A 26467-nucleotide genomic window follows, 5' to 3' on the forward strand; every position below is an offset into this window, starting at 1 on the left:
GGGATATATTAAGTGCTGTTTTTATTCTTTCAATCGTAGCCTACTGCATGGTAGTATTTTCTGTATTTGAGTTGTATTGTATTATTTGTAGTTAAAATAATATAGGCTACTTATTGATTACTAAAAAAAGCTATACTAATAACGTGCATCATCTCCCATTTTAAATATTCTAATAAACTTTACTGTGATCATGTGATTGTGGAGTTTTACTTTTGTTGTCGTATATGGTTGTTGCACCATTAAAAGGCGTAACTTACACTTGATCACACGTGTGCTTGCAAGAATAAGTGGAAAACCCGTTTGTCACGGTTGTTCCATAGTTAAGGAATATACAACATAAATGTTTTTTTTCCAGTTATCGCAAGTAAAACATGTACTTTGTCCCACATTTTATATTTTAAAACCTACATACTATATGAAAATCTATCTATGAGAAACTGAAGTGATAAAAAAGCATTATTGTAAAATTGTGGAACTTTGGATTTTTTTTTTCTAAAGACCTTGAAATAAAAAAGATGGAGTATCTCAAAACTGTTTGGAATACACATTATTTATTTAACCCAGCTTATTATGCTACGTTCCCGCTAGCCGCTCGCCACGTCACCACAAGCAAAACGTTTTCCCTTGTGGCGCAATTATTTTTCCCCAGGTTTGCCACGGTGGCGAAGGCTTTGAAAAATGTACTTATGTAAGACTGCCAGCACATTCAACGTGTGCTGGTTGATGAATCAATACAGACTGTTAAGTTTGATTTCATTTTGCCCAATTAAAGCGCTTTAGCTTGATCACGTAACATGTGCATGGCAGAAACGTGTTTGGCGGGAGGACAGAGGCTCTAATTAGAAACAGTCAGCGGACGACGCTACTTATAAAAAATAAAAAAAAATACATGGCATCCAAACGGAAAAAATGTTATAAAACACATTTTACAGACCAATTACCAGAATCATGTTCCCAAAGATGTAGCCCAAGGAATACCAGTCACCCATGTACAAAAAACTCAAACACACCCTCTGGACCCGAAAGAACATTTTCACAGACTGCAAGCCAGAAACACGCAGCTACAAAAGATCAAAAGGTTTTTGGTGTCCCCGTTGCTTGCTATCTCTTTAAAATGTGTTGAAATATATTTTGGAAATAGTAACAGAGTGGATTCGAAAGAGGAAAACACATTTATTATTTTAAAAAGAAGGATTCGTCTCAATGATTTATTGAGTTTTAATGTCAGAATTATTATTTTTTTTTTAAACACAGTAGTTAGTGTCTGTACAATCCTATTAACATTATTAATCACATTAGTACATTCTTGTGTAACATGAGCTGGGTTTGGTCAGGGAGGCATTAATATTTGCATACACTAATGGCACTGTCTATTGCTGGCACAATTTGCTTTACCGTTCTTTAGTGGAAAGAAAACCGCGTCACAATCAAAATAATGTAAAGGATTATGCAGTAATGAATATCTCTGCAAACCTATTCAGAATTTAGGAAATCTGTAATGATGTTTTGTCACATGGGACTAAGTTTGGCATTTATTAAATGGGAATCGGAGTTATAGTGCAATTTAAATATAATATTTATGTGTTGTAAATGGTAGGCTCTGGTATTTAAATATGTATGTGTTTTCAAATAAAATACATGTATTTTTGCCTTGCTGAAACAGTATGTTTATGTTTATAGTATTAAGTGGCTAAAGTTTTTCCAATGTGGTTAAAAAATTAAGTTACTTTAGCCACAGTGGCTAACTAAATGAAAGTCTTAGAGGGAACGTCTTTATGGTAATAGTAATAAAGATCTGCAACGGTGTTGGTTGTTACAGAGCTGTGTATCAGGGGCGCACAGCGGGGAACGTGCTAATAAAGTTCAGGGAAGTTCAATCTCGTCTCTGTGTCGCATACATTGTACGCACCAAACTACAGTCGAACATGCTGTCATAACCAACCCATTGAAGAGTATTGAGAGCTGAAACAAGTATTTTAAGTAAACCCATTTCTCATATAAAAGAATGGTCAACAATGTTTCACAGGATTATTATTATTTTTTGGCCGTTGCGCAAACTGAAAACACAGCGTAACGGCCAGAATACAGCGTCATTTTCCAGGTAACAACGTAACGGCCCGTTACGGTCAACAGCGCTGTCGAGCACCCATAGTATTTAAAATATGCTCATATGCATAGAGACAGACTTATTGAAAAGCCCGTTTGGCATTGCAACTTCCATAAGTAATTTTATGCCACATTCAATGCAGACTATGTGCTAGACTATGTGGTAAGACTGAATGCTCGCAAGACTCACACCCCAGTTGTCCAGGCTCCGTCTGCAGGTGACCTCAAATGTACACATCCCATTTCTACCTTGAATGTTCATCAGTTTTGATAATTAAAAATAGTGTTAGCTGCTCATTCAGAGTGAAGCTTCAGCTGCTCATTCAGAGTGAAGCTTCAGCTGACCACAACATTCTTCAGTTTGTGCAGTGATAGAATTCCATGGTGCGTGTTCTGTTTGATTAACTGCAGAGATGCAGGTTTATACCCGAAACTTGCTTGCCACTAGGGCAAGAATGCAGCGTGTGGGTTATTTTTGGGCGGATGACCTTTCTGTTGCTTTTTAAAACTTAGATTTAAAACAATCTTAAAAACTGCGTCCATGTAACTGCTTTTAGCCCAGGTTCAATGTGAATGAGGCCTGATCACGAATCTTCAGTGTAGAGCAGATTAATACTCCCAGTGTTTACGTGAAAAATGCTTCCCCACTGACCCTAATGGACCGATTCTGATCAAAGGGAAAGGCATTAACACTAAGGCAAAGGTCGTTAGCGTCTGATTATGGGGCTGTAGGGGGTGCAAATGGGCGCATTCATACGCATCCCTTGTAAAGTGATTTTGGCACCGTGTTTTGTTCTTAGTTTTTACACCAGAGATACCAGACAGAATTTTGGGGAGTGGCTTCATTATCATGTTCACCTAAGCTTGTGAGGGATACGAAGGAGAAAATGTAGAGAAAACTAACACATAACTTATGTTCAAACTATTTATTATTTTAATCTGTGTTTGTCAATATCTTCTTTGTTAAATATATATGTGTAAAATAATAATATAATATTTCACTGCAATAGCGACATGATATTTCTGACACAGATTTCAGTTTGCAGATATTTACATTACAAATGCTTTGTAAAAGCATAAATGCATCAAAAATATGTAACACAGATACATTCAGATACGTTATAAACAGGTTTTACGTACCTGGAAATAACATAAACTGAAAATGAATGTGTCTTTTCTATTTGTAGCAATAAAATGATAACTCACATGCACCACCTAGTGGTTTACTTTAAATGTTACCGCTAGGTCCACAGCTAATTGAATATAATATAGTACTTTATTAAATAGAAAAAGATACTCTGGTTTTCTACCTGTTTGTATTATGCTTATAGTTTTCACATATATTTATATAGCATTGACCATCTTGTAACTGTCATCAGATTACAGTAGGCTAGTTAGAGTGCATTAGGCAAGGTTAGAGTTTAATCAGAAATTAAGCTTGGCAAGGCTTTTACTTCGTAAAAATGTGACCAAAAAAAAAAGATATTTAGAGAAAGGGAAGGGGGTAATGCAATTGCACATGGACTCGTCCCATTCTGTAATGTGAGAAACTGTCTCACCTACCCGCATTTCTTCTTAATTTATTTATTATATGCTAAAGCTCAAGATATACCGATTCATTTAAATTTAATAGAAATTCATATTCAGAATGAAAGTATCACCTATTAAAGTAAGCTCATGAAACTCAAGTGATCATTTCATGCCATCAGTACAGCAGATCATACAGCAAACATCCTAGCTTGTTTAAAAGCAGGCTGACCTGCTCGCAGAAGAAAGCACAGTAGGTCAGCCTGCGTTCCAAAACAAGCAACACAAAGTACAGCCAAAATAACCTTCCGCTTTGTCTTACATGTTCACAGTGTCGTAGTAGGTATAGGCTTGTCTGCAATACAGCTGTTGATGCACCCCGCATCTGCAGGCTTGTAGCCGTTACTGTACATACAAGACTGTGTTTCAAGTCATCTTGATAAACTTAGTCCTGCTCAGGAAATGATTTTAATTAGGAGGTGTGCTGATACTCCAAGTAATTACCTTTAAAAAGTATTTGTTGGCAGGTATTCAATAATCAAAACACACCTATTTATTAATGTGTTGATTTCAAAACAAGAAAAGCTGTCCTTCCCTCACCTTCACAATTGAGTACAAATCAATGGGAGTTAAGTTCCGCATTGAGTGTTTTAAAAGCTGATTGGAAAACAAACTTGCAAAAGCAACTGATTCATCACGTAACCCTGACCTTTCATTAAACTCGAGCTACCGCTGTGGAAACTGGGATGTGTATTTCTTTGTCGAGTTTAATCCGAGGTATCAGCTTGCCCAGGACTATAATCCCACAATCCACTGCAGAGATGCCACAATTATAAAAAACGAAGGAAAGTGAAAATTGTAATTTCATATCAAAAGGATAAGAGAAAAGTAAGGTAAGTAGTCGCTTATAAAATATAAATGAGTTTTAAGTTTCACGCCAGGTTTCATATTAAATAACACTGCCAGATTGTTATTGGTTAGTAATCATTAATTGTGTAAACTAGGGAAACCCAGGGATTGCATTGTTTATTATCGAGCAATTAAAACTTTTTATTCCATTTAATTAATACCGAACAACTTCACATTTCTCAAAGGTAATTACTCGGAAAATACGAGTTTTGGCACCTGTGTGAAGCGTTAAAGAAAATGAAAACGCTCACCATTCTGGTAATTTATGAAGTACTGTCTTTATTTTCTTTTGAAATGTTTTTGTTTTATACAAATTTCATGTTTCATATTATAAAGATACAGTTTCTGTTGCCTACTTCCCATTGTAAGCTCCCATAGTGGGATGTTTACTATAAAGGAAATAATGAATGCTTATTATTATTGAAAATGCACAGAAAATGGATGCAGAGTAAGAAGTATTCTATATTAAAGGGCAAGTCAGTTTCTCTTGATTTGCAAACCCTTTCTGTCTTCCATTTTCCACGAGTAGGCCAGCACTTGCCGCATCATGCCAGTGTCCAGCATTTACTCTGTTCAAAAGAGATAAGGCCCGACACAAGCACTCTTGAGTTTGCACATTCTGTTTTTGGAGTGTTTATTAAAATTGGGCCTTACACTTACCACATACATTAGTTCAAAATGGTTATTTTTAAAGACTGTTTTACATATTCTATGAAAAATTATTTAATAATTGGCTCCAATAAAGAATTTCCGTTTTCTTTTCTACAGTTGTGGCAGGATAATGCAATCGCATGACCAGAGACACTAACAAGTATTATGCAAAGATTATTTTAATGTTTTTAGGGCCCCTGATGAATTAGCCACCCTGTAGGACTGATTGAGTGAGTGAATGAATATGTATTTCTAATTCATTGAAATATTTCAGCAGCTGTCTTGTATGTTTGCAGGGGCCCAGAGGACGTGATTAATGACTGCAAACTCATCTTTTTGGAGGAGATCTACAAGATAGAGAAACCAGGGGCACCTCCACTGACTTCTGCAGACGGGCAGTTTAAACGTATGCCTTCAGAGTGTTACAAAGTAATAAGAACTTCAATAGTTAGTGTTCAGGAAACTAATATGGGGCTTATGTTCAGAAGCAGTGACGGCCAGGTTTGTAATCTCTGATAACTGCAAGTCACTTTAAACTGTTGCAAACCAAGTCTCTGAGTGCTGTCTTTAAAATGATGTAGGCTAAAGGCTGTTAACTCTGTGTCCTATTGAGTTTGTTCAATCTGTCAGTTTTGATCTAAGCAAATACAGTTACAATTAATTTGAATTTCAAAGAAACATAATAAGGTAACCACAAGAGCAATAACAAATTAAATCTTTGGTTGCAGACTAATTACTTTTAGCAACTTTTACGGAACATCACAATGGCTGTGGATATTTAGCTGCATGGGAGGCGATCCTTAAACAGACGGTAACTCTTCTTCGGGTGCTGTTGCTTAAAAAGATTATTCAGGGTCCCAGTGGCCTAGTAAATACACTACTGCATTAAGTGCAGGGTAAGTCATGCAATCAAGAGTCTGCTGATCTGAATCTCGTTAGCTGGGGGTTCTTTGAGAATTCTACCTTTTGTATGCCAGCTTGTTAGGGAGTGAACTCAACTGAGGATCAAAGTGCTACAGACTATCCAGCCTAGGCCTCGCCTCCAGGGTTACTTGGCTGCATCCACTGTTTAGGTTTATTGGATGTAAAGAGATGACTGTCTTGACTGCGGGAACAGAGGAACGCTCATCGATCTTCAATAGTTTGTGGGTTGCAACGATGAAGCATTATTCAAATTGAACATTTTAAACTGGGGAGAAAAACAAAAGGTGAAATAATTGAACACTTCAAATAAAAAAAGACTTGAAATAATACAAGTTGTTTTCACACAACTTTCTTTCTTTCTTTCTTTCTTTCTTTCTTTCTTTCTTTCTTTCCTGCTTTCACATCTTTTAGTTAACCCGTTTTAAATGTGAAGGAATTAACTGAAACAGCTATCATTAAGCTTAATCTGTTTCTATGCAAATTAGGTAAAATATATGCTTGATTGATCATTGTCATTATTCAATTAAAAACGCTACAATGATTATGCATTGTAAATGTGTTATCTAATTTTATGGCTGTCATTTTACTCTGCCTGTTTTGTGCAGTGCTTTAGAAGCAAAACACTGCCTTGACTAGGAATTTCTATGATCATTGCAGGCTTTATAATTCTCAGCACAAGTTATACACATATTTAGTTTCACATTATTCAAATCAGTTTGGATGGTGTTCCACAACTGTAGATTTCAGTAATAAATGATGCAACAGAAAAAAAAATCAATCTTTATCTTATTTAGTTGATTCTTTTAAAAGCTGCAACACCTCGATATTTGTTTAAGCCCTTATATGTTTTCTTAGTGCCATTCTTGCAAAAATAGAACTATATCTATAATTGAATGTCTGTAGAGGAAAACCATGAAGTTGATGTATCAGTTTGAGCAGTTACTACAAGCTACCAAGGCCTCGTGTTGAGGGAGGTACGCCACATATTTTCCTTTGTTTTCACGCAGGGAAAAGCGGGCCGGAGTGCAAGCACTGTAAGGCAGACCCTGACTCAGAGTGCCGGTTCTGCTCGTGCTGTGTGTGCGGCGGGAAGCAGGACGCCCACATGCAGCTGCTGTGTGACGAGTGCAACATGGCTTTTCACATCTACTGTCTCAACCCACCGCTCAGCAGGATCCCTGAGGATGAGGACTGGTAAATATTACAACACATTACAGCTGGAGGACGAGAGTTTACATTGTCACTGCCAAACTAAATAGAACACTACCTCTTCTGCTGTGCTGCGCTGTGCTCAACATGGCAATTTTACATGATTCTGTTTAGAAGTGTGTTTAGGCATTTTACAACCATGAAGCATTAAAAAAGTTATTGATATAACATAAGAGAAAACCCTTCAAAGCAGTAATAAAACATAGCTTTAGGACAGTAAGGTGAGGTTTCCCTCCCGAGACGTGGTCTCCCCTACCAACATTTCTAGCAAAGGAATTATTTTCATGCTTTGAAATGATTGCAGTTTCCTTTTAAAGTTGTATTTTAAACTTGACTTTTAAGTAGATGTGCTGCCACTTTACAAGATTACAACTTGCCAAAACATCACAACAGGACCTCATGTGACCAGAAAGAGACTATTCATGTTGTTATGAGAAACACTACTTTAAGGAAGAGACTGTGCCAAGAGAATGCCATGGAAACGGCAGCAATGCACAATGTCTCAGGAGAGCAAGTATACTGTTTTATGTGGTTGTTCTTTTTCTCCTTTATTAGATACAGTTTTAGTTAATAAGTTATCAAGGAACAGGTATAATGAAGAACTGAGTAAACCAACACATTTTGTTTAGTGTAAAAGTGAACTGCAACATTAATAGAGAAGAAAAAATGCAGCATTAATTCTGAACATTCTTAAAACATTTTGAGCACTATATTCCCAACTCTGCTTGGCTGTGGCCATTTAGCTGTATGTGGTTTAAATTTCAGAGTTTATCAGCCTGGTATTTTGATATTAGAGTCATCATCATTCTTAAACCCATGTAAATATACAGTGTTCACCCTTTATAACGCTACAGTGGGGAACCATAGTTACAAGACCATGCTATTTGTGTTCTGCCTTATAATGAGTATAAAAGGGCTACTGTAATGGCATTATGGAGCAAATGGGAGCCACGACTGTACCGTGTTATAACCGATTCCACACTATAACTAGACGTGTTATAACGGGTGATCACTGTATCTGATGGCCATTTGACAGAATGAATTCTATACCTCTTTACGTGTCTACTTTCCATATAATTTTAATTTAATTTAATATCCAAGGAAATTAAATAAAATGTTGCTTGCAATAAATCACATAAACCCAAAGACCCAATGAATATTCTTATATTCTGGTAGATCCATTATTGGAATCTAAAGTCTAAACTTTCCATTGATCAGTTGTTATGAGGTTATTGTTAGACATGAAAACATGTATGCAAAACTTGTATTTATTGTAACCAGATTTCACAGTCACAACATTTGTTATAGAACTGGGAAATCATCCTGGATTGCATCAGTCACCTATCACTGTCCTTGAATAAACAGCCATTTGTCTTAAGGAGCCACAAAAGTTCAGTCAATTTGGTGTTAGATCAATCAGGTTTCACTGTATTTGTTTGTTACCTTTGTAAACTCCTGTTGCATATACAGACATGCAGTGCACCTTGCACTGTTCTCAGGTATACAGCATGTAAACATATGAAATCCTGGAGACACTAAACTGTCAGAAATATTTAAATTAGTTAGAAATGGCGACGCAGAACCTTTAACCCAGCAAGATTCACAGTATTGAGAATGTGCCATTGATACCCTCTTGATTGAGTTGCAAACTGATTTCATGCTGGATTAGTTTGGAGTTCGTACAGTCTGAAGAAGAAGATATTATTCTTAGTGGCTGTGTGACACTCATGCATGGACTGAATATCTAGATAGAGTAAGTCTGATTGTGGGGGGACACCATTTTGAGCATTCGTGAATGACTTGCGAACCGCAGACTGGTTTTCTTTTCTTTTTTTATCCATGATTTAAGTCACTGTTTATCCATCAAATTAAATTGCCCATTTGAATATCACTTCACTGCTACAACATACTCACCGATCAGGGGGGCTGAAGATCAACTGGAAACCTTTGTTCTTTTCATCTGCCGAACCTAAGCAATAATTGCTGCCAAGCAACTGAACTTGATTAACTTCAATTTAGAAATAATGGTGTATAGTATTTGCTGAATAGTTGAGAGTACTGTATTTGAAGAAATCATTTTAATAGCGCATGTATTCTCTCTTATTTTTCACAGAGATCTTTTAGTTTTTTCCAGACTTTTTTCACTTTCACTCTGGTTTATCGTCCCTTGTATTCTTTTCCAACACTGTGAGTTTAATAGTAATACAGTGAAGCTCACTTAGGTCATCTCAGTCAAGATCAAAGAAACATTTTGTTATGTACCAGATTTTTAAACTCTGTCCCCAAACAATAACAGCTGTTCACTTAGAAAGAGAAAGAAAAAAGTCACAGCATGATGAGTTATGCCATCATGTACGCGTATCTGAACAGGACAGAAAGGCTAGGCGGCTAATTTGTATTTTGGCTTGCTTGCTGGCATTTGTGTAGCAAAGTTTGGCTTCTGTCCGGTATCAGGATGTGTAAAATATAAAGGTTTCAGTGGGTTGGATTACATATTAATGGTCATGTTAGTCATCCATTACAGCCAGCATATTAACTTGAAAGTAATATCTCTTCATGGACTGCACACCACAGGCATATTGCACATACATACATTATATATGTATACATAGCTTGCTACTGTTCTTTAAAACGGCTGCTATACAGCAGACACATGAAATGAAACATAGATCACTTTAGCACTACTTTAGCACTGTAACCCAGATTAGAGGGTATTGCCATCTGTATGGGCAAGGTCAACTGCCAAGGTAATGCCTTTTCAGTTTTTTGGTTTTTGTTTGGTGTATTTTGGTTTTTTAAAGCTAGGCAGTGTATCTAAATGTTCCAGGATCAAATACTGTAGTGCCCTCCTCCAACACTTTACAATCTAAGGGCCTTTCAGAAATTCACTGTTCAGTAGTTTATAATTTTTTTTTGGGCAGATATAAAAAAAAAACACTGTATTTGCTGAGAAGTTGTTATCAATGTTACACTTTAACATACACATATAACTGATGCTATCGTTTTTAGGTACTGCCCCACTTGCAAAAATGATACCAGTGAGGTTGTGAAAGCAGGAGAGAAATTAAAGCAGAGTAAAAAGAAGGCCAAGATGCCGTCTGCACACACTGAAAGCCAGCGAGACTGGGGCAAGGTGAGTAGATATGTGCAGTGTAATCTGTGACCTTTTAGCTTGTTTTCCTCTAAACTGCTATTGGTTAATCTCAGTCCAGTGAAATGAGTAAGATTAGCCGCAGTAGACAATGCACATCATAGAATCACAACACAGTTTGACAGAACTAGAAGTCTCTACTCAAAGGAGGCCCTGGATTGAATGGCAGGGTCACTGTTTGTTCAGGTGAACATTGAGGTGCCATTGTCCCTCCTTGAACACTACATTTACAGGAACAAAAAAAAAAAAAAAAGATTTAAGATTGTGTGAAATGTGGGTGGGGTTTGCTATCATGTATAGAGAAGAGACAAACAATACAGGTAAGTGACACAGAGTCAGCTTTGGGAATGTGGGGACTTATTTCCTTGAACAGAAGCAGAGCAGTGGTAATGGAATTAATGAAAACATGCTTTTAAAACTGATTTTGGATCAAACTTGCAAAACGATTTATTCAAGTTTCTCCATGATGTTTTATTTTATTATTATTTTTTTATTTCTAAAGGCTTCAAAGACAAATGAGGAAGGATCTTGTGTGTGCAGCCCTTTTTAATATATATATATATATATATATATATATATATATATATATAGCTACAGTGCATGACACATTCACATGCAGCAGCGTTAAAAGTGCAAATCCATATTGCATGACTGGATTTTCAAAAGTATTCAAGATGGCCGGATTTAACTTCTATTATATATATATATATTTTCTAAATCAAATGCGTAAATGAGCTGCTGATGCATTACATTGCAGTTAGTGAATTATACTTGTCATGTTAGTGAGGTCATTTAACAGAGGTTTGATTTGCTGAGACTTCAAATGGTGGCTGTAATAGTGGGGTACCTCTAAGTCTTTAAAGCCTTAAACAATAAATGAAAATGCAATTCCTAAATGGCATGTTCATGGGGATAATTGATTTTCAATTTGTTTTATTAAAAAAAAATAAAAAAAAGTTTAGTTGATAGTATCTTGCTGCAATGCGAATTGACTTTTTCTTTGCAAAAGGTATACATTTAGTTTTTTTCAGAAGCCCAGAATCTGGTGGTTTGCCTACTCCAGTATGACTAGACTGTTGCTTTTGAATGCTTGTTTTTCTAAGCACAATAGCTGTCGGATGTTGGGCTGCTGTCCCATGTCCCCTTAAAATCACAGCTGACAGTAATTATTGTACTTGCCTCTTGAGTTTTTATCTGTTGCATATAGACTTTGTTGTACTTGAAAAAAAGGTCATGATAGTTCTGTGTAATTTGGACTCATTCATCCAGAACCAAAGAGATAACTGTAAACAACTGAAGCAAATGGGGAATGGTTCGGTGACAGGGTGAAAATTATTCTATGTATGTATGTATGTATGTATGCATTCATTCATTCCAGACACTAAAGTCCTAGCACACACTTCAACAATCTCTTAAGAGATTGCAAGGGGTAAAAGCTGGGCAAACTCTGAATTGTTTTCTAATGTCTGTATTTCCAGTTTTTTTAAATGGAAATCTGAATTGAGTAAATCATGTCTGCCGTTTTTGGCTACTTTTTTATTATCTGTTATGTTATTTTAATGCCCTGTAACAACTGTAAGTTGCCATGGATAAAAGCGCCTGCCAAATAAATAAATAATAATCATTTAATTTTCCAGTTCTTGGGATATGCTTTGACCAAAGTAGAATACCAAACACACACAAGGCATCTGTAGATTCTCACTTTTTAGATGTCATGATCACTTATCTCCAATGAAAGAGTTGTCATAACACTCTGTGCTCTGTGTGAGCCAGGATCGCATGACTGCCCTGCTGGTTTGTGTTGTAGGGAATGGCCTGTGTGGGTCGTACGAAGGAATGTACAATCGTACCTTCTAACCACTATGGACCTATCCCTGGCATCCCAGTCGGAACAACATGGAAGTTCAGAGTACAGGTACAAGTTTATTCAATTATTATACAATAGAATAAGTAGATTTTTACTTGATTAAAACCATTTTTGATTGTGATGTCAGATTCAGATTACGGATGTAAGTGTGGACCAGAATAAATCTTTATTTTGTTAACATTATGCATACCAAACCAGGTATTATGCATAACCCCAGTATTGTGTGCATCTCTACAAGAGTACAGGATCAGCAAAATATGCATTCCCTCTTTGACCTCTAGAGGCTCTATATCACAATACAATTTGGAAACTTTTGGAACATTGACAGTTTCTGTTAGGGGATGTTTTGAGATTAGTCCAGAGGAGAAGCTACAGAGCCGTGTGTGGAAGTTCACATGGCCCTTTCACAATTGTCCTTTCTTTCTGTCAGGTGAGTGAAGTGGGAGTCCACAGACCACATGTGGGAGGAATCCATGGTCGCAGTAATGACGGATCCTATTCACTGGTGTTGGCTGGAGGGTTTGAAGATGAAGTGGTGGGTGTCTTTATCCGGGCTCGCCAGAGACTTGTGTTTTTATCCCTGATGGCTAATTATAGTCTGACTTCTTACCTGTGCAAAAACACATTTAAAATAAAACCAACATTGTGAGGTATTCAATTTGAGAACCCCAAAATCAGACAGTTATCCAAAGTTACCGTATATAGAGAACATTCTTTTGCACAAGATATTAGTTTCATAACCCAGGGATGTAGGGCGGGACCTGTCTGTACGTGTGCTGGTTGTTGTTATCTACTTTGTCAGGACGCTCACTCATAATTTGTATTTACAGCTGTGGTGGGGGGTGTATCTGTTAAACGCATACCTGTTTCCGATGTTAGTTGTACAGATTCCTGACAGAACCATCAGAAGCTTTTAATGCTAAAACAGGGTGAATAAATATGTATTGTCTTGAAGGCCTTCAGAAACAGCAAAACAGTAGACATTGTGTTGTTGTATTACGTCAGCATTAGGATTCGCATCTGTGTTTCTTTAACAAGGCTGTTTCCTATATTTCTCTTAGGACAGGGGAGATGAGTTTACCTACACTGGGAGTGGAGGTCGAGATCTCTCTGGTAACAAACGCATTGGGGAGCATTCCTTTGACCAAACACTGACCCACATGAACAGGTACATTTCTCTTTAGGTATATGGATTGTTCATTTATCTGCCGTTAAATGAATTGCTCACGTCTCTGAGACTGCAGCTCCCATTCAAAGATCGCTCAGTGAGTGGGTACATGGGGGATGCTGTGTTTCTGTTCACAAATGCACACATTTCTAGATACTGAGGAAAGGTTGTCAGACAATAAGGAAACAGTAAGGCACCAGGAATGTGAAGTAATTGAATACTGGCAGTAAAATTAATAACCACAAAATAAAACTGATCATTTGAAGATTTGAAGAAGCCCTTTATAGAACCAGCCTTAAAGACAGGTTGCCTCGCCAAGTTTCAAGTACAAAGCTTCAGAAAATAGTTGTAGACAAGCTTCAAGCCAGCCGTGGGCTGAAAAAAAGGCTCTATCGACACTCCTCCTTTGGATGTACAGCACTGAGCAAGAAATAAAACAAAAAGTTAAATTGCTGTGTTTGTTTCAGGGCGCTGGCACTCAATTGTGACGCACCTCTGAATGACAAGGACGGAGCGGAGTCCAAGAACTGGCGGGCTGGGAAGCCTGTCCGCGTGATCAGGAGCTCCAAGGGGCGCCGCATCAGCAAGTATGCTCCCGAAGAGGGCAATCGATACGATGGGATTTACAAGGTGTGGTCGTTCTCCAGTCCACAAAGGCAGCTTTGGCTTAATGCTTCCTGAAAAATTGCATTACAAGTTTACATTAGTCTGTTAACTTTTCCTTTGTCAGACAAGGCGGTTTCCTTAGTTTGTAGCAGGGTCACCTCACCTCAACATTTTAAAACATTCCCCTTCAACCTATGGAAATATTGCTCAGTTTTCATGCCAGTAGGCATCTGAGCAGCAGCTACGGTTCATTAAGAGAAACCAGTAGTATTTTGTTCAAGGACATTAATCACAAAGATGCATGAAATATGTACAGTTATTATGTACAATTGGCCCTGTCTCGGTACGCCTACTGCTCTAGGTATTTGTTTCAATCAGTTCTCTTTTTAAACATCCCCATGTGGGGAGCATATACATGTCAATCCATCACCGCTACTGTTATTAAACATTGCACTGCCTCATTTAACCTCTGTCCATATCAGTGATTTAGACAGTATACTGACAGTTGGTACACAACTATTTTCTTTGATTCCTTCTGTCAAGTTCCATTACCAAGGGTTGTCAAGTAAAAATTTCACTGCCACAGTGTTTTGGCCATATGATGATACAGATCTTTTTCACATATCTGTTTTATTTCATGAGCGCTAACTATTCCATCTAGATACCATTCCCTTTATACCATGCCCTTCAGTTACATATTTTATGGAGGCTTTAGATTAATCACTGTAGATACACCCTGTTCAAAGTCTCATTGGATGTCCCTTAGGCCCGTCTATAAAAAAAAACCTGGACATGTTAGTGGTTTTGAACCCTTGCTTGTAAACTCTTTGGGTGGGAAAGAGGATTGCCGACATATATATTTTGGTTTTTGCCGCTGATAAAATCGTTTCCCAGAAGAATTAGGCAGAAAGAAACTTTCTGGAAGGTATTTACTAATTTATGACCTGAAATATAAGAACCTCAACTACTTATAATACAACTACGTCCTCTTGGAGTAGCAAAGAGTAGAAACAATGTAAATGTCGCCAAATCACTGTGCATATCGTAGTTGTGGATATTGTAGTTATTGTCAGTGTTTGCACTTGAAGTTTAAGTGTATTCATATTTTCACAGCTTGCTGTTTTATCAGGGAAAGTGGCTTTTAAAAAGTAGCTTTTTGATGGGCCTTTTTCTACTAATTGTTTTTCTTTATAATTGTGCCTTGATTAGTACAGGACTGTGTATATCAGGTAAGTCAACAAAGTTTGTCTTCAAATAGCTTTTGCTGTTCTTGATCAGGAGAATGTGGTGGCTTCAATGGTGTAAACTTTCTTTATTTCTCTATATATCACCAGTAGACACCACAGTAGTCAATCATAAAGTGCAGTGCAGTGCACTGAATGCTACATTATGGAAGAATTAATTAAACAGAAGCCAAGTATTTACAATTAACAGTAGTAATTGATCATAAAATGCTGAACAAAACAATGTTTATACATGACGATTCTCTAAGAATCTTTACTGCCCATTCTTAAAAGGTACTTGTCATTTAAGTGCCCAAAAGAGCGACCGATTCAAACCCAGGTTTCCAGAAAAAGGCTGGTTGGTCAGCCTGCTACAACAAAGTCCCCCAAAGTAGTTTTCATTCTAATATCAGTAAGATTGCATGAAATTAATGTTGTGATAAAAACTCCTAAACTGGTAATAAACTCCTATGATTTAGGTGGTGAAATACTGGCCAGAAATTGGGAAGTGTGGTTTCTTGGTTTGGCGTTACTTGCTGAGACGTGATGATTTGGAGCCGGCACCTTGGACGCCAGAAGGGCTGGAGAGGACAAATAAACTTGGCCTGTCAGTGCAGGTGGGAAATGGCCAAACATTTTTGAGTAGGCACACATCTGTAATCACCTGTCACATGACTTGCAGTCACTCTTCATTTAAGAAATGTGTACAGACACTGAGGTAGGTTCAATCTGCAGTGGCAATTCATAGTACCAAACCTGTCATTTTACTTACTTTTGAACTATAAGAATATTCTTTTGTTATTTTAATGATTTAAACAGTGGTGGTATTTTAGATTCCCATTGTTCAGATCAAATATCCAGTGGAGGATATATTTGTAAAGTTTCCATCATTTTCCATCAGAATATGCTAGCTTTTGTTTTTAACAAGTGCATTATTTTTACTCCCAGCTTCATGATTATACCATTATCTTTACCATATGTTTTAAGATGTCATACCTGCAATAAATAGATTGAGTACTATCTAACAAGGAATGTTGCTGCTTGTGTGACATTTTGATCTGCGGTTCTTGTATAGAAGAACCAAAGGCAGAAGTCTTGTATCAGTGAAACCACAGAGGGACTAAGGTATACACGAAGTTGCCCCTGTGGGCTAAGTATAGTAGTTTTATGGTTCATTATGTAAAATAATGTCTTAATGAAAAAATATATTTATTTATTCAACAGTATCCAGAGGGATATCTGGAAGCAATGGCTAATAAGGTGAAAAAAGACAGGACCAAGAGGAATTCTGGGAAACAAGAGAAGAAGGAGAAAGGAGAGAAACAAGTGGAGGAGAAGATGAAAAAGAAGGAAGAGGAGGAGGAGAAGGAGAAGGAGGAGGAGGAGATGGAGAAGGAGGAGGATGACGAAGAGGAGGAGGAGGAAGAGGAGGAAGTAGTGAAACCAGAACCTGAGGCCCAGAGCAACGGCAGCCGGAAGAGACCACAGGAAAAAGGTACACAGTGCTTTCACACATGGGCTGAGTGCCTGCCCTGAGAGAGCTTATTTCAAGCTGCCTGTTTTTCAATAGTATGGGGGGGAAAAAATGCATTTCCGGCTACAAAACAACATTTAATTTTAAACAGAAACCTGTACTTTTAATGGCAATTTTCTCAATTCCAAGTGAAAGGAATTCCAAGAGAAATCATCAATGCTGATGCTGGTAAATTCTGGTAAAGTACAAAATACTCCTTATTTTTTTCTGTTGGTTTGCTTTGTAGCATAGATTTGGAGGTTGAATAGGAAATACCAAGCAGTCATATAAATACTGCCAGCTATAGCTTGAAACCCACCCCCCCCCCCCCAAAAAAAAAAAATATATATATATAATCATACAGCTTGTCTGTCTGCCTCCCCTAAAACTTCCACTAACAACTACATTTCCCAGAATAAAATGTTTTCAGTTACTTGGAAACTGTACATAAAAAAACCAACCAAACAACATTATCACATTATCCAATCTCTGGCTAGCCCTGTTGTCTTTGCAGCCAATCACAGTAAGAATAAGAAAAATTCGAAGCTACACAGGTTGAAGCATAAGCACCCCAGTCCAGCTACAAATCCAGATGGAACCATTGTCAGAGGCAACCACTAAAAAAAAAAGCCTATTATATTAAACAAACTGTTTTATAACTTATTAATGCATTTCCTTATTTTATTGATCTGTATGGCTTTATATTGAAGTTTTAACAGTTTCACAGAATTTAATTTAATGTTAAAATATAACGTAATTAATTTGCAGAGTCGAAAAAAATTTGCTGCGCCGATAAAGAACCTTGTAGAACACATGCGTGGTTGTATAGTAGTTCAAAGTAAGATTGCAGTTAAAATGAAAAGATCTTTGTTAATGCCTACCCCATTACCATTAAAGATTGTACAGTGTTTATCGAGATTATGTTGCATTTTACCCCCTGAAAATACATTTTACTCTCTCAGTGTTAAAATTAGCAGACCATACATTATAACAAGGTTACAGTTTGTACCTGATGCTTTTTGGTTTATCTGTTGTTTCTCTTGTTTCTTTCAGTTATACAGGAAGATGAAATCCCAGCTAAGACCACAAAGCTGGCAGACAAGGGAGAAGCCTTCCAGCTGTCTCCACAGCAGCAGTGGCTCATCAAAGAGGACTGTCTCAACAAGAAGCTGTGGGACGAGGCACTCAGTTGTCTCATTGAGGGACCGGTAAGCTTGGGACATAATCAACTTCTCACACACTAATGGTTTTAGAAATCACCCGGTGAAGACATAAAAAAAGAATTGCTTGTCTCTCTTGGGGACTACAAGAATAATGTCATACCTCACTTGTATCTATGAGAAAAAGAGATTACCTTCAAACTGAACAGTGCTATCGCCATACATATTAAACATGTCATTTTTTAAATACATTTTTTTGGTGAAATGATTTTCAGTAAACACTGGAAGGAATGACAATTATTTGCCTGTGATGTACAGGAATACTGGAGTTGTAATTTCTTTAATTCTAATGAGTGGGCATTATATAGTATATCATTATGAGGATGACTGCATTCGAAAGAAATTACTGCCTATGATTTGTGGCCACATTTCTTAACCACCCTCCATACTTTACAACAACTGCTCTCTTGTCAGTTTTCAAACCATCACAAATACAATTCCCTTTACATTATGCCCCCAGAGATACTTATAATACAGATTATAAATATTTTCTTAATACAAAGGCTACGGTACAGTAAAATGGTTTGCACTACCCACTCCAATATCTTCTACACCTAGAGAAAGTGGAATCCTAGATAATCACAACTGTAGGCTTCAGTGGAGTGGTTGGTAGAGAAGTGACCTGTTTCATTAAGGTGAGCACATTTCGTCTGGTAAGCAGGTGGTAATGAGCATTAATATGGTTAACACAAATGAAAAACTGGAGAAAGAAACAAATAAAAATGCTATATTACAAAAAACCTAAATGATGTGACACTTGAGGTCTGTTGATTGTGAATTTGGTTGTTTAATGTTTTTGTCCCCTTAAAAAACAGAGCTTCCTGAGGAAGGTGGAAGAGATCTTCATGTGCGTGTGTTGCCAGGAGTTGGTTTTCCAGCCTGTCACAACAGAGTGTCTTCACAATGTTTGCAAGGTACAGAATGGCCTTGGTGACAAAGCGTGCTTAACCCATGATGCAATACTCTTCCATACAATTCAGCATCTAAAACCAACTTTCATATGCATTACATTACAGAATGGGTCATCAGCCAGATATTTAATTTTGGGTTTGCTTCAAGGTGCATAAATAAAGTAGTTTTTTCCCATACAAAAAATACTATGGTATTAGAAGGTGATTTAGATGGTACTCTCTTGTTCTGTTCCACATGTCATCTTAAGTATTATTTGTTTAATTAGCAGCAGCATTAGCTGCAGAGTCACTTACAACAACATCTCACCCGAAAGATGGAACACAAGGAGGTTAAGTGACTTGCTCAAGGTCACAAAGTGAGTCAGTGGCTGAGCTGGGATTTGAACCGGGGACCTCCTGGTTACAAGCTCTTTTCTTTAACCACCGGACCACACAGCCTCCTCTAGTAGTATGTCTTGTAGTTTCCCATGCTTATAGCATTTATCATAGTTTACCATACTTAGCTGTTCTTTACCAAACTTGCCTGCGCTTTACTACACTTTAAAGTATACCACAGTTACATTGATCATCCATCACTATTTAAAAAACATAGATGACCAGGAATAAAAAAAGAAAAAGCCAGCACTATATATTGTTACAGGTACTTATAGTTCTGCTTGTCTGTGACTTAATAGTTGATTGTTGATTTGATCAACTTATATCACACTGGATTCTTTTTTAAATTTTATTTTTTAACAGCACTGGGGAATCACCCAGGATTGCATCAGCCATTTATCTGTTGTTATCCCAGAAAATAAGCAGTTGATGCCATCCAGGTGGATTCCATGGTACTGTAAAATGTTCAATTAAAAATCCAGCTGTGATTAATCCCGGTGAGTATTGGTTGATCAAATCGATCCCTAAATCCTGTGATGTTTCCTCTCTGTCTCCCTCAACCAGACTTGCTTGCAGAGGTCTTTTCGTGCAGAGGTGTACACCTGCCCAGCCTGCCGCCATGACCTGGGCAAGGATTACATCATGGTCCTCAACAAGATCCTCCAGTCCCTGCTGGACCAGTTCTTCCCTGGCTACAGCAAAGGGCGATGAGACAAACAATCACAAGAGACCACCGTGCTCAACCAGAACCTTGTAGAAGCTGCCAGTTTTCCTCTGCCACCTCCTAACCAGGCAGATTCGTCAGCAGCCTGGCAGGACATTCGCACACCTGTATCTTCTACACCCAAGAGGAAACTGGATTCCCATACCTAGCAAATCCATCATCTTTATCTCTCTCTGTCTTTGACCTGTATCCAAGGTAGTTGCTGCCAATTGAACTGTATAGTCTAGGAGCCAGTTTCAAAAAGAGCCTTGTTTGAGTTGGTTGTACCCCAGTTACAGAAAAGGTTTGTCAATTGTATCTGAACCTATGATGGGTGATGATCATTTTTAGCTTGGGTGTCATTCTGTATTCAGTCGCCAAATGTTATTTTTTAGCTGGGGAACTTGTATATTTTTATAAATGAGCTGCTGCGGCCGTTTCTTCAATAGCTCACAAAATATAACCAATTTGTGATGCTATCTTTGTATTTTTTTCTGTTTATGGTACTCACCTTTCACTTTGACCTGTGACCTAATATGGCTTCCATATTGGGGCCATGAGATTCCTTTGTTTCCAGATAATATGACCAAATTCTTTGAGATATTGGCTTCATATTTGGTACATATCTTTATTCCAAGCTCAGTCGTTGGTGTCACTTTGTAAAACAGCAAGCGAGAAAGACAGTCAGGTGGACTTCTGTTTGTTTGGCCCACTTCAATTAGCTATGAGCTGGAAAAAGTATTTTTTTAAATATATAAATTCATGCAGTTGATGGTGCTAATGTGCAGATGTTGATTTGTTGTGGTTTCTGAATCCATGACTGCTAAAAAGATCTTAAGGCATGTCTGGTCCTTTCTGTTTTCAGTTGTAGAGTACACTATATATTTAACTGTTGTTTTCAAACGCACAATATTCCGTAAAGCCAGGAGTGTTCACAGGAATTTTGTACATTTTGTGGGAGCAAAATCCAAGCTTTAAAAACAAATCAAACAAGAAATGGATGCATATGCCCTAATTTTTATTGTGTGAATTTTAGTAGAGCCTTCTTAATATCAGTTTGTGTCCTGTAGGACAAATATCCAAACAATTTTTATGTATTTGAAGGCAAAAAACAAATGTCGGTTTCTAAATTAGCAATAGAAAAAATAGCTCTCTGGGATTGATATATATATATACACACACACACACACAGAAGATGAACACAGCCACTCTTGGTCCCCCAATTACTTCTGGCTGTCAAAAAACGTTGGCATTTTAAAAGCGAGTCCAGATTAGGCTTCACACGCAACACTAGCTGCCAAAGAGTGATCTCTACATACATGTGACGTTGCCAGTGCTGCTTCAGATTTGGGAAGTGAGTCAGTCAGGGTTCGTTTTTCTCGCAAAATGATACAGGTCACTCCAACGTGCAACAGAAATGACTCGTATAGTGACCAACGCTTTATTTTTCTTTCATAATGCAATCCCAGTTTTTGTTATGTGGAATGAAATAAGAGAAATAAAATGTTGAGTTTTTTTTTTTTTTTTCATTGTATAACACCCCCTTTTCCACATTTATTTTATTTTGAAGTGTTCACTCAAGTTATTACTTTAAGAAAATGTGTCTATGGCCACTTTGTTTGTTTTTACCTGTATGGCATCCATTGTTTTGAAGTTAATTCACAAGGGTAAAGTAAGGCCTTTGATATTTTTCAACTTGAATACAGTGTTGCATATAATGGCTTTGATGATGTTTTGCAAATGAATGAATATTCGCATACTTATCTGACTATGAATGGATATTTAAAAATTTAATAGCATGTTCGTCCCAGTGTTAGTGCTGTCTTATCCATAATCACACCAAATGCATGACATAAAGAGGCCAGCTTCTTTGTTATGAACACATTTCAGTTCTTAGTCCTCCATGAAGTGAACTACAGTGTTGCAACCCAGTTGGGCATAATGTATATTCCACAAATATCTGGTTAAAATCATTGTGCTGTGCAGGGCGCAGATGTGTCACATGTAATGTACCAGCTCATCCCACTGATCTGGGGTCTGTGTGGGCTGTGACAGGCATTGTCATCTTGAAACACACCTTCGCAATCGATAGAAGTATTGCAGGGATATTCTTATAATAGATTCATATAACATTGAATCTACACTCCAAATTAATATCTGATCGTGCCAGTAAAAGCATACCCAAATAATTACAGAAGGATGGGCTTCTTCTGGTGGCCACAATACTCCTATCCAAAGTCCAATGATGACATTCACATGAAAGTGAACTTCTATGCACTTTGAATCTGTGAAGAGATTTCCCATGACAGCTCAGCTCGAGGTTTTAATTGGCCTTTATTGAACTCTGATTTTAATAAGTTGTTGTCCCTAGCTTTACTTGATCTAAATGCTGCATTGATACTATTGACACTAATGTTGTTTTGTTTGTGATTTTAAATGTGGGGTTTAGCCTTGGTCCAATTTTATTGAGCATTTATATACTAACTTTGGGTGATGTGCATCTTTTCCCATTACATGACTACAAGTAGTAATACTTGGACTAGCCTGCAACTCAGTTTTGCACTACATCCTATGCCCACAGTTGATCACATTTGTGTTTCTTGATTCTGGCTTTCGTTATGTCAAATAAAACAAAAGCAGCTTTATTATTTACATAACATAGCTAGACTTCAAAGCTATTCTAGTTTTTCTAATATTAAAACACTGATTTTGGCACTTATATACTATAGGATAATAATTGCACAATTGTCTTTTATTCTAGTCTTCCAAATAAGTCCTTTGCCAAATTTCAGCATTTACAAAATGTTGCAGCAAGACCCGTCTTGCATTCTCTAAATTGGCTCCACATAACATTTTATATAGATTTTTAAATCCTTATTTAGCCTTCAGAAACTTGGCGTCACCCCCTCGTACACTGTATCTCTAATCTTCTGGTACCTTATGAACCCACCCGCGCTCTTTGGTCCTCCAGCTAAAGCTTACTATTTGTTCTCTTCATGGTTGATGTCGCAGGTTTTCAGACATTATACGCCCAATGGAATGCGCTTTCAGGGTATCAGAGACATGTCAAAATGTCAAATTGTTTGCATGCAAATGGTGATTTACTTTTTTTTTTTTAAAGGTTGTTTTTTAGCTTTTTAAAAACCATTTCTACGAGACATTTTTTAAAAACATTTCCACGAGACAACCCGAAGTGTCGGTTAAACACTTCGGGATGTCTCGACAAATGAAATGATGTTGATGAGGGTGATATATAGCTATGACTCTTTAGTCTATTCTCGGTGCACCATTCTGCTGGATATGGAGTTGCTCATTCCTTTCCTGTAATTCATGGAATGTGTGATGCCTATCACACCTTACCATTTGCTTTAGTTTTCCCCTGGTGGTCTATAGCTGCTTCTGACTGCATAGCAGTTGTATTTTAGGTGGTGTGCCAGAAAGGATATAGTAATCCCAATTGCAGTCAGACACCAGGGCACACAGTACTAGCATGCCCATTACAAGCACACAAGTATTTAATTCTGCAAACAATTAAATAATCACTCAGGGTCTTGTATATGCCACCTGGCCTATTAAGAGATGAAGCAACTTGGGATTCTTTCCAAATAGACAATTTGGGATGTCTTCCTAAGACCTGTAGGTGAAAGGCTGTATCATCACCTAATGGTGATATCAGAAAAGTTGACACCTATGCTAAACTTCATCTTTATGGTATACCAATTATAAAAAAAATAGGTCTTTTCTGTAGAGGGGGTGCAATGGAAACTCTAATTTCACCTCTGGGCTCCTAGATGAGTAGATGAAACCCAATAAAAAAGAGAAGGTAGCTCAGCACAAATACATTGAAATTTGGCAGGTGCTTGAATTAAGTGCATAATTACCTCAGGAAACCGGAGAAGGTATTGGTGAGGGATTTCTTTGTTAATTGTTCCCCCTGTTTTTGGTCTATTTGAAATCCAGTTTCACACAGGCTTGTTTGTGCCTGGTCCATCAAAGCTTGTTTTTGCAATAGGTAACACTGAAAGAAAAAAAAAAAAAAAAAAAAAAAAGTGTGCAGAAATGTCTCTTATTTCATAACCTATAGTCATTTTCCAAGAAGAATGGCAAGCTGATAGTCAACCTTTTGTGTGCTTCACTGTGCTTTTTCCTTTCCTGTGCTCGACATTTGAAAACTATTTTAGAGGACATGTGGAAGCTTTGCTCTTGCATTAGTGTTGTGTTTTTGTTGCACTTGTTGGGGAAAAAAAATCATTTTACTAAATATGCCACTTATGTTTTAGTTGCATATTATATTTTAATCATTAGTTCCTTTGTATGTGGCAATCTTAATTGCACATTGTTTAAGCAGATGGCAGTGTTAGCTTCGAAAGGGTTACATTGCTTCATACTGTGATCTGAAATTTTATACATGGTATATTACTTGATCTGTACCTATTAAATATTCTGATTTCAAAAAGAAAGTTTTGTTTATTTTTATTTTTTTTAATGTATGCTCTTTCTTTCACTGGAAGGGGTGGGCAGTGCTTTACTGGGTTGAGTTAGATAGTGGGGGAAGAAATAACTAGGTTAGGAGCAGTGTGTTAATTTTATATGGTTGTAAAAAAATGCCTTGCTTCAATTGCCATTAACCTGTGTTCATTCTTAATGTTCCATAACCTTTTGGCCCTAGGGCTGCATTAAAAGTGTTTTTGGTAATACAGATCAGTCTGAATGTTAGACCTTAGGTACAATGAAATTCCACAAATAATCAGAACTCTCGATAGAGGAATTGCATAGAAACTGGATCTGACAGTATAAATACACAAAACTTAAATTCACCACTAGCATGTTTTGCCTCACCCATGAATTTGTTCATATAACCCCTCAGAGCAGTTACCAGGTAACCGAACGTTTAAAATCCTGCAAATCATTCAGTTTTACGTATTTAAAAATAAACAGAATGATAAAACATTTCAAAAGTATATTCTTTATTGGAATGCTGCAACAGTTTAAAATTCCATTTAAAACATGATATTAGGAAAGGCTGGTTGTTCAATTAAAAGCAATCAGTTTGCTCTTACAAATTAAACGCTACATTTTTAAAAACCCATCACATTCCAAGAGACACACACACATCAAGGACATCCCATAATATATATTTTAATAAGACCATATAATACTGGGGAAAAAAAAACACTATTTAGTACAGTACGTTCAAATAGTAAATAACAAACAGTACAGTTATTAGTTTAGCAAGGTGCGAAGGTTGTCAAGGCAACTATTTAGGTTGTAGTCAGTGCTGTAGTTTTTTGAAGCACCAAAATACGTTGGACAAGAAGCTGGCACCAAGAAATTGGTTTGTAAAAAGTTATTAGTAGCAGCTGAACAAAATTATGATACCCTTCTCATTGACAGGTTTGCTCAGTTTCTGATCTTTTGTCAGCTTGAGTGCCTTGCATAAAGCTTCATGAAGCCATTTTTTGTTCAAATGGAGATTCGTAAACTTCCATTGGCGGGCAAGTGCAGACCAAGTGCTGATCTCCGTAGATGTCATCTATCCGGGCAATGGTGGGCCAAAACTTGCTCTCTGGTCTCACAAAGGGCTGAAAAACACAAAAAAAACCCACAACAGTGCTAGTAAACAAGTCTTTAAAATGTAAAAGATATTGCTATAACTTGCACTTGACAGCAAGGTCACTGAAATAATTTTCACATATTTGAAGAGAGAACTATTATTTATTTGGGGATGCCAAGATATTTACTAACACTTACCAGTGGAAAAGCTGCAGCTTCTCTGGAGTAGGGGCGATCCCAGTTGGAAGATGAAATGCAAGCCAATGTGTGAGGGGACATCTGTAAGCAAAATCTTCATTATTGCCACACACTAGCTACTGAAATATTCAATATTTATGTATGCACCAACATCTTTATAGATTTGCTGTTTAAGTCTAAAGCCCCTTTCACACTGGCACTCCTACCTGGGTCTGGGCCTGGGTTCTGGCTACGCGGGTCACAACCCAATCAGGATGTGGGTCTAGACGCTTTGATCCGGGTTGAGTGAGACAAAATGCTTGATGGCCTTTTGTGAGCCGACGCAATAACAAACAGCCACGCCTGCGTGAAGGTTTCACTTCCATATTTCACTAGTCATATTTTTGTTCCTTGAGACACAGCATGAGCCAGATTGCATTTGCTCAAATCAACATTTGGGTCAACGGTTCAATCCAGAGAAGCTTGGATGGAAGCGTCAGTAACAAGCTGCTTCCGGAGCATTGATATGTGTATTGTTTACTTGAATCTGTCACCCAGGTCAACCCTGCTTTATCAAAAGCAGCGTGAAATCGTGTACCCGACCCACATGACACCGGGTCCTGACCCGGGTAGAGCATGCCAGTGTGAAAGGGGCTTACCTCTCCTGCTGGAAA

The 26467-nt window shown here is 37.5% G+C and overlaps 2 protein-coding genes across 3 annotated transcripts in view; one reads left to right on the plus strand and one right to left on the minus strand.

Moving 5' to 3' along the window:
- The window catches only part of LOC131698861 (E3 ubiquitin-protein ligase UHRF2-like), a 75881-nt gene extending 51358 nt beyond the window's left edge, over window positions 1-24523 (plus strand). For both annotated transcript variants that reach the window (XM_058993461.1, XM_058993466.1), the window contains exons 5-16: window positions 5490-5599; window positions 7125-7311; window positions 10336-10459; window positions 12285-12392; window positions 12775-12879; window positions 13406-13512; window positions 13980-14142; window positions 15821-15958; window positions 16566-16836; window positions 17908-18062; window positions 18890-18988; window positions 19925-24523. In XM_058993461.1, the coding sequence (XP_058849444.1) occupies window positions 5490-5599; window positions 7125-7311; window positions 10336-10459; window positions 12285-12392; window positions 12775-12879; window positions 13406-13512; window positions 13980-14142; window positions 15821-15958; window positions 16566-16836; window positions 17908-18062; window positions 18890-18988; window positions 19925-20071 (1714 nt within the window). In that variant the 3' untranslated portion in view covers window positions 20072-24523. The remainder of the gene's footprint in view (window positions 1-5489; window positions 5600-7124; window positions 7312-10335; window positions 10460-12284; window positions 12393-12774; window positions 12880-13405; window positions 13513-13979; window positions 14143-15820; window positions 15959-16565; window positions 16837-17907; window positions 18063-18889; window positions 18989-19924) is intronic.
- Window positions 24524-25013: 490 nt separating this feature from the next.
- The window catches only part of LOC131698860 (glycine dehydrogenase (decarboxylating), mitochondrial-like), a 34017-nt gene continuing 32563 nt past the window's right edge, over window positions 25014-26467 (minus strand). The window contains exons 24-25 of the mRNA XM_058993456.1: window positions 25815-25895; window positions 25014-25645 (exon numbers count right to left, since the gene is read on the minus strand). Of these exons, the coding sequence (XP_058849439.1) occupies window positions 25508-25645; window positions 25815-25895 (219 nt within the window). The 3' untranslated portion in view covers window positions 25014-25507. The remainder of the gene's footprint in view (window positions 25646-25814; window positions 25896-26467) is intronic.

This window comes from Acipenser ruthenus, chromosome 2 (genome assembly GCF_902713425.1).
Source record: "Acipenser ruthenus chromosome 2, fAciRut3.2 maternal haplotype, whole genome shotgun sequence".
Lineage (NCBI taxonomy): Eukaryota > Metazoa > Chordata > Actinopteri > Acipenseriformes > Acipenseridae > Acipenser > Acipenser ruthenus.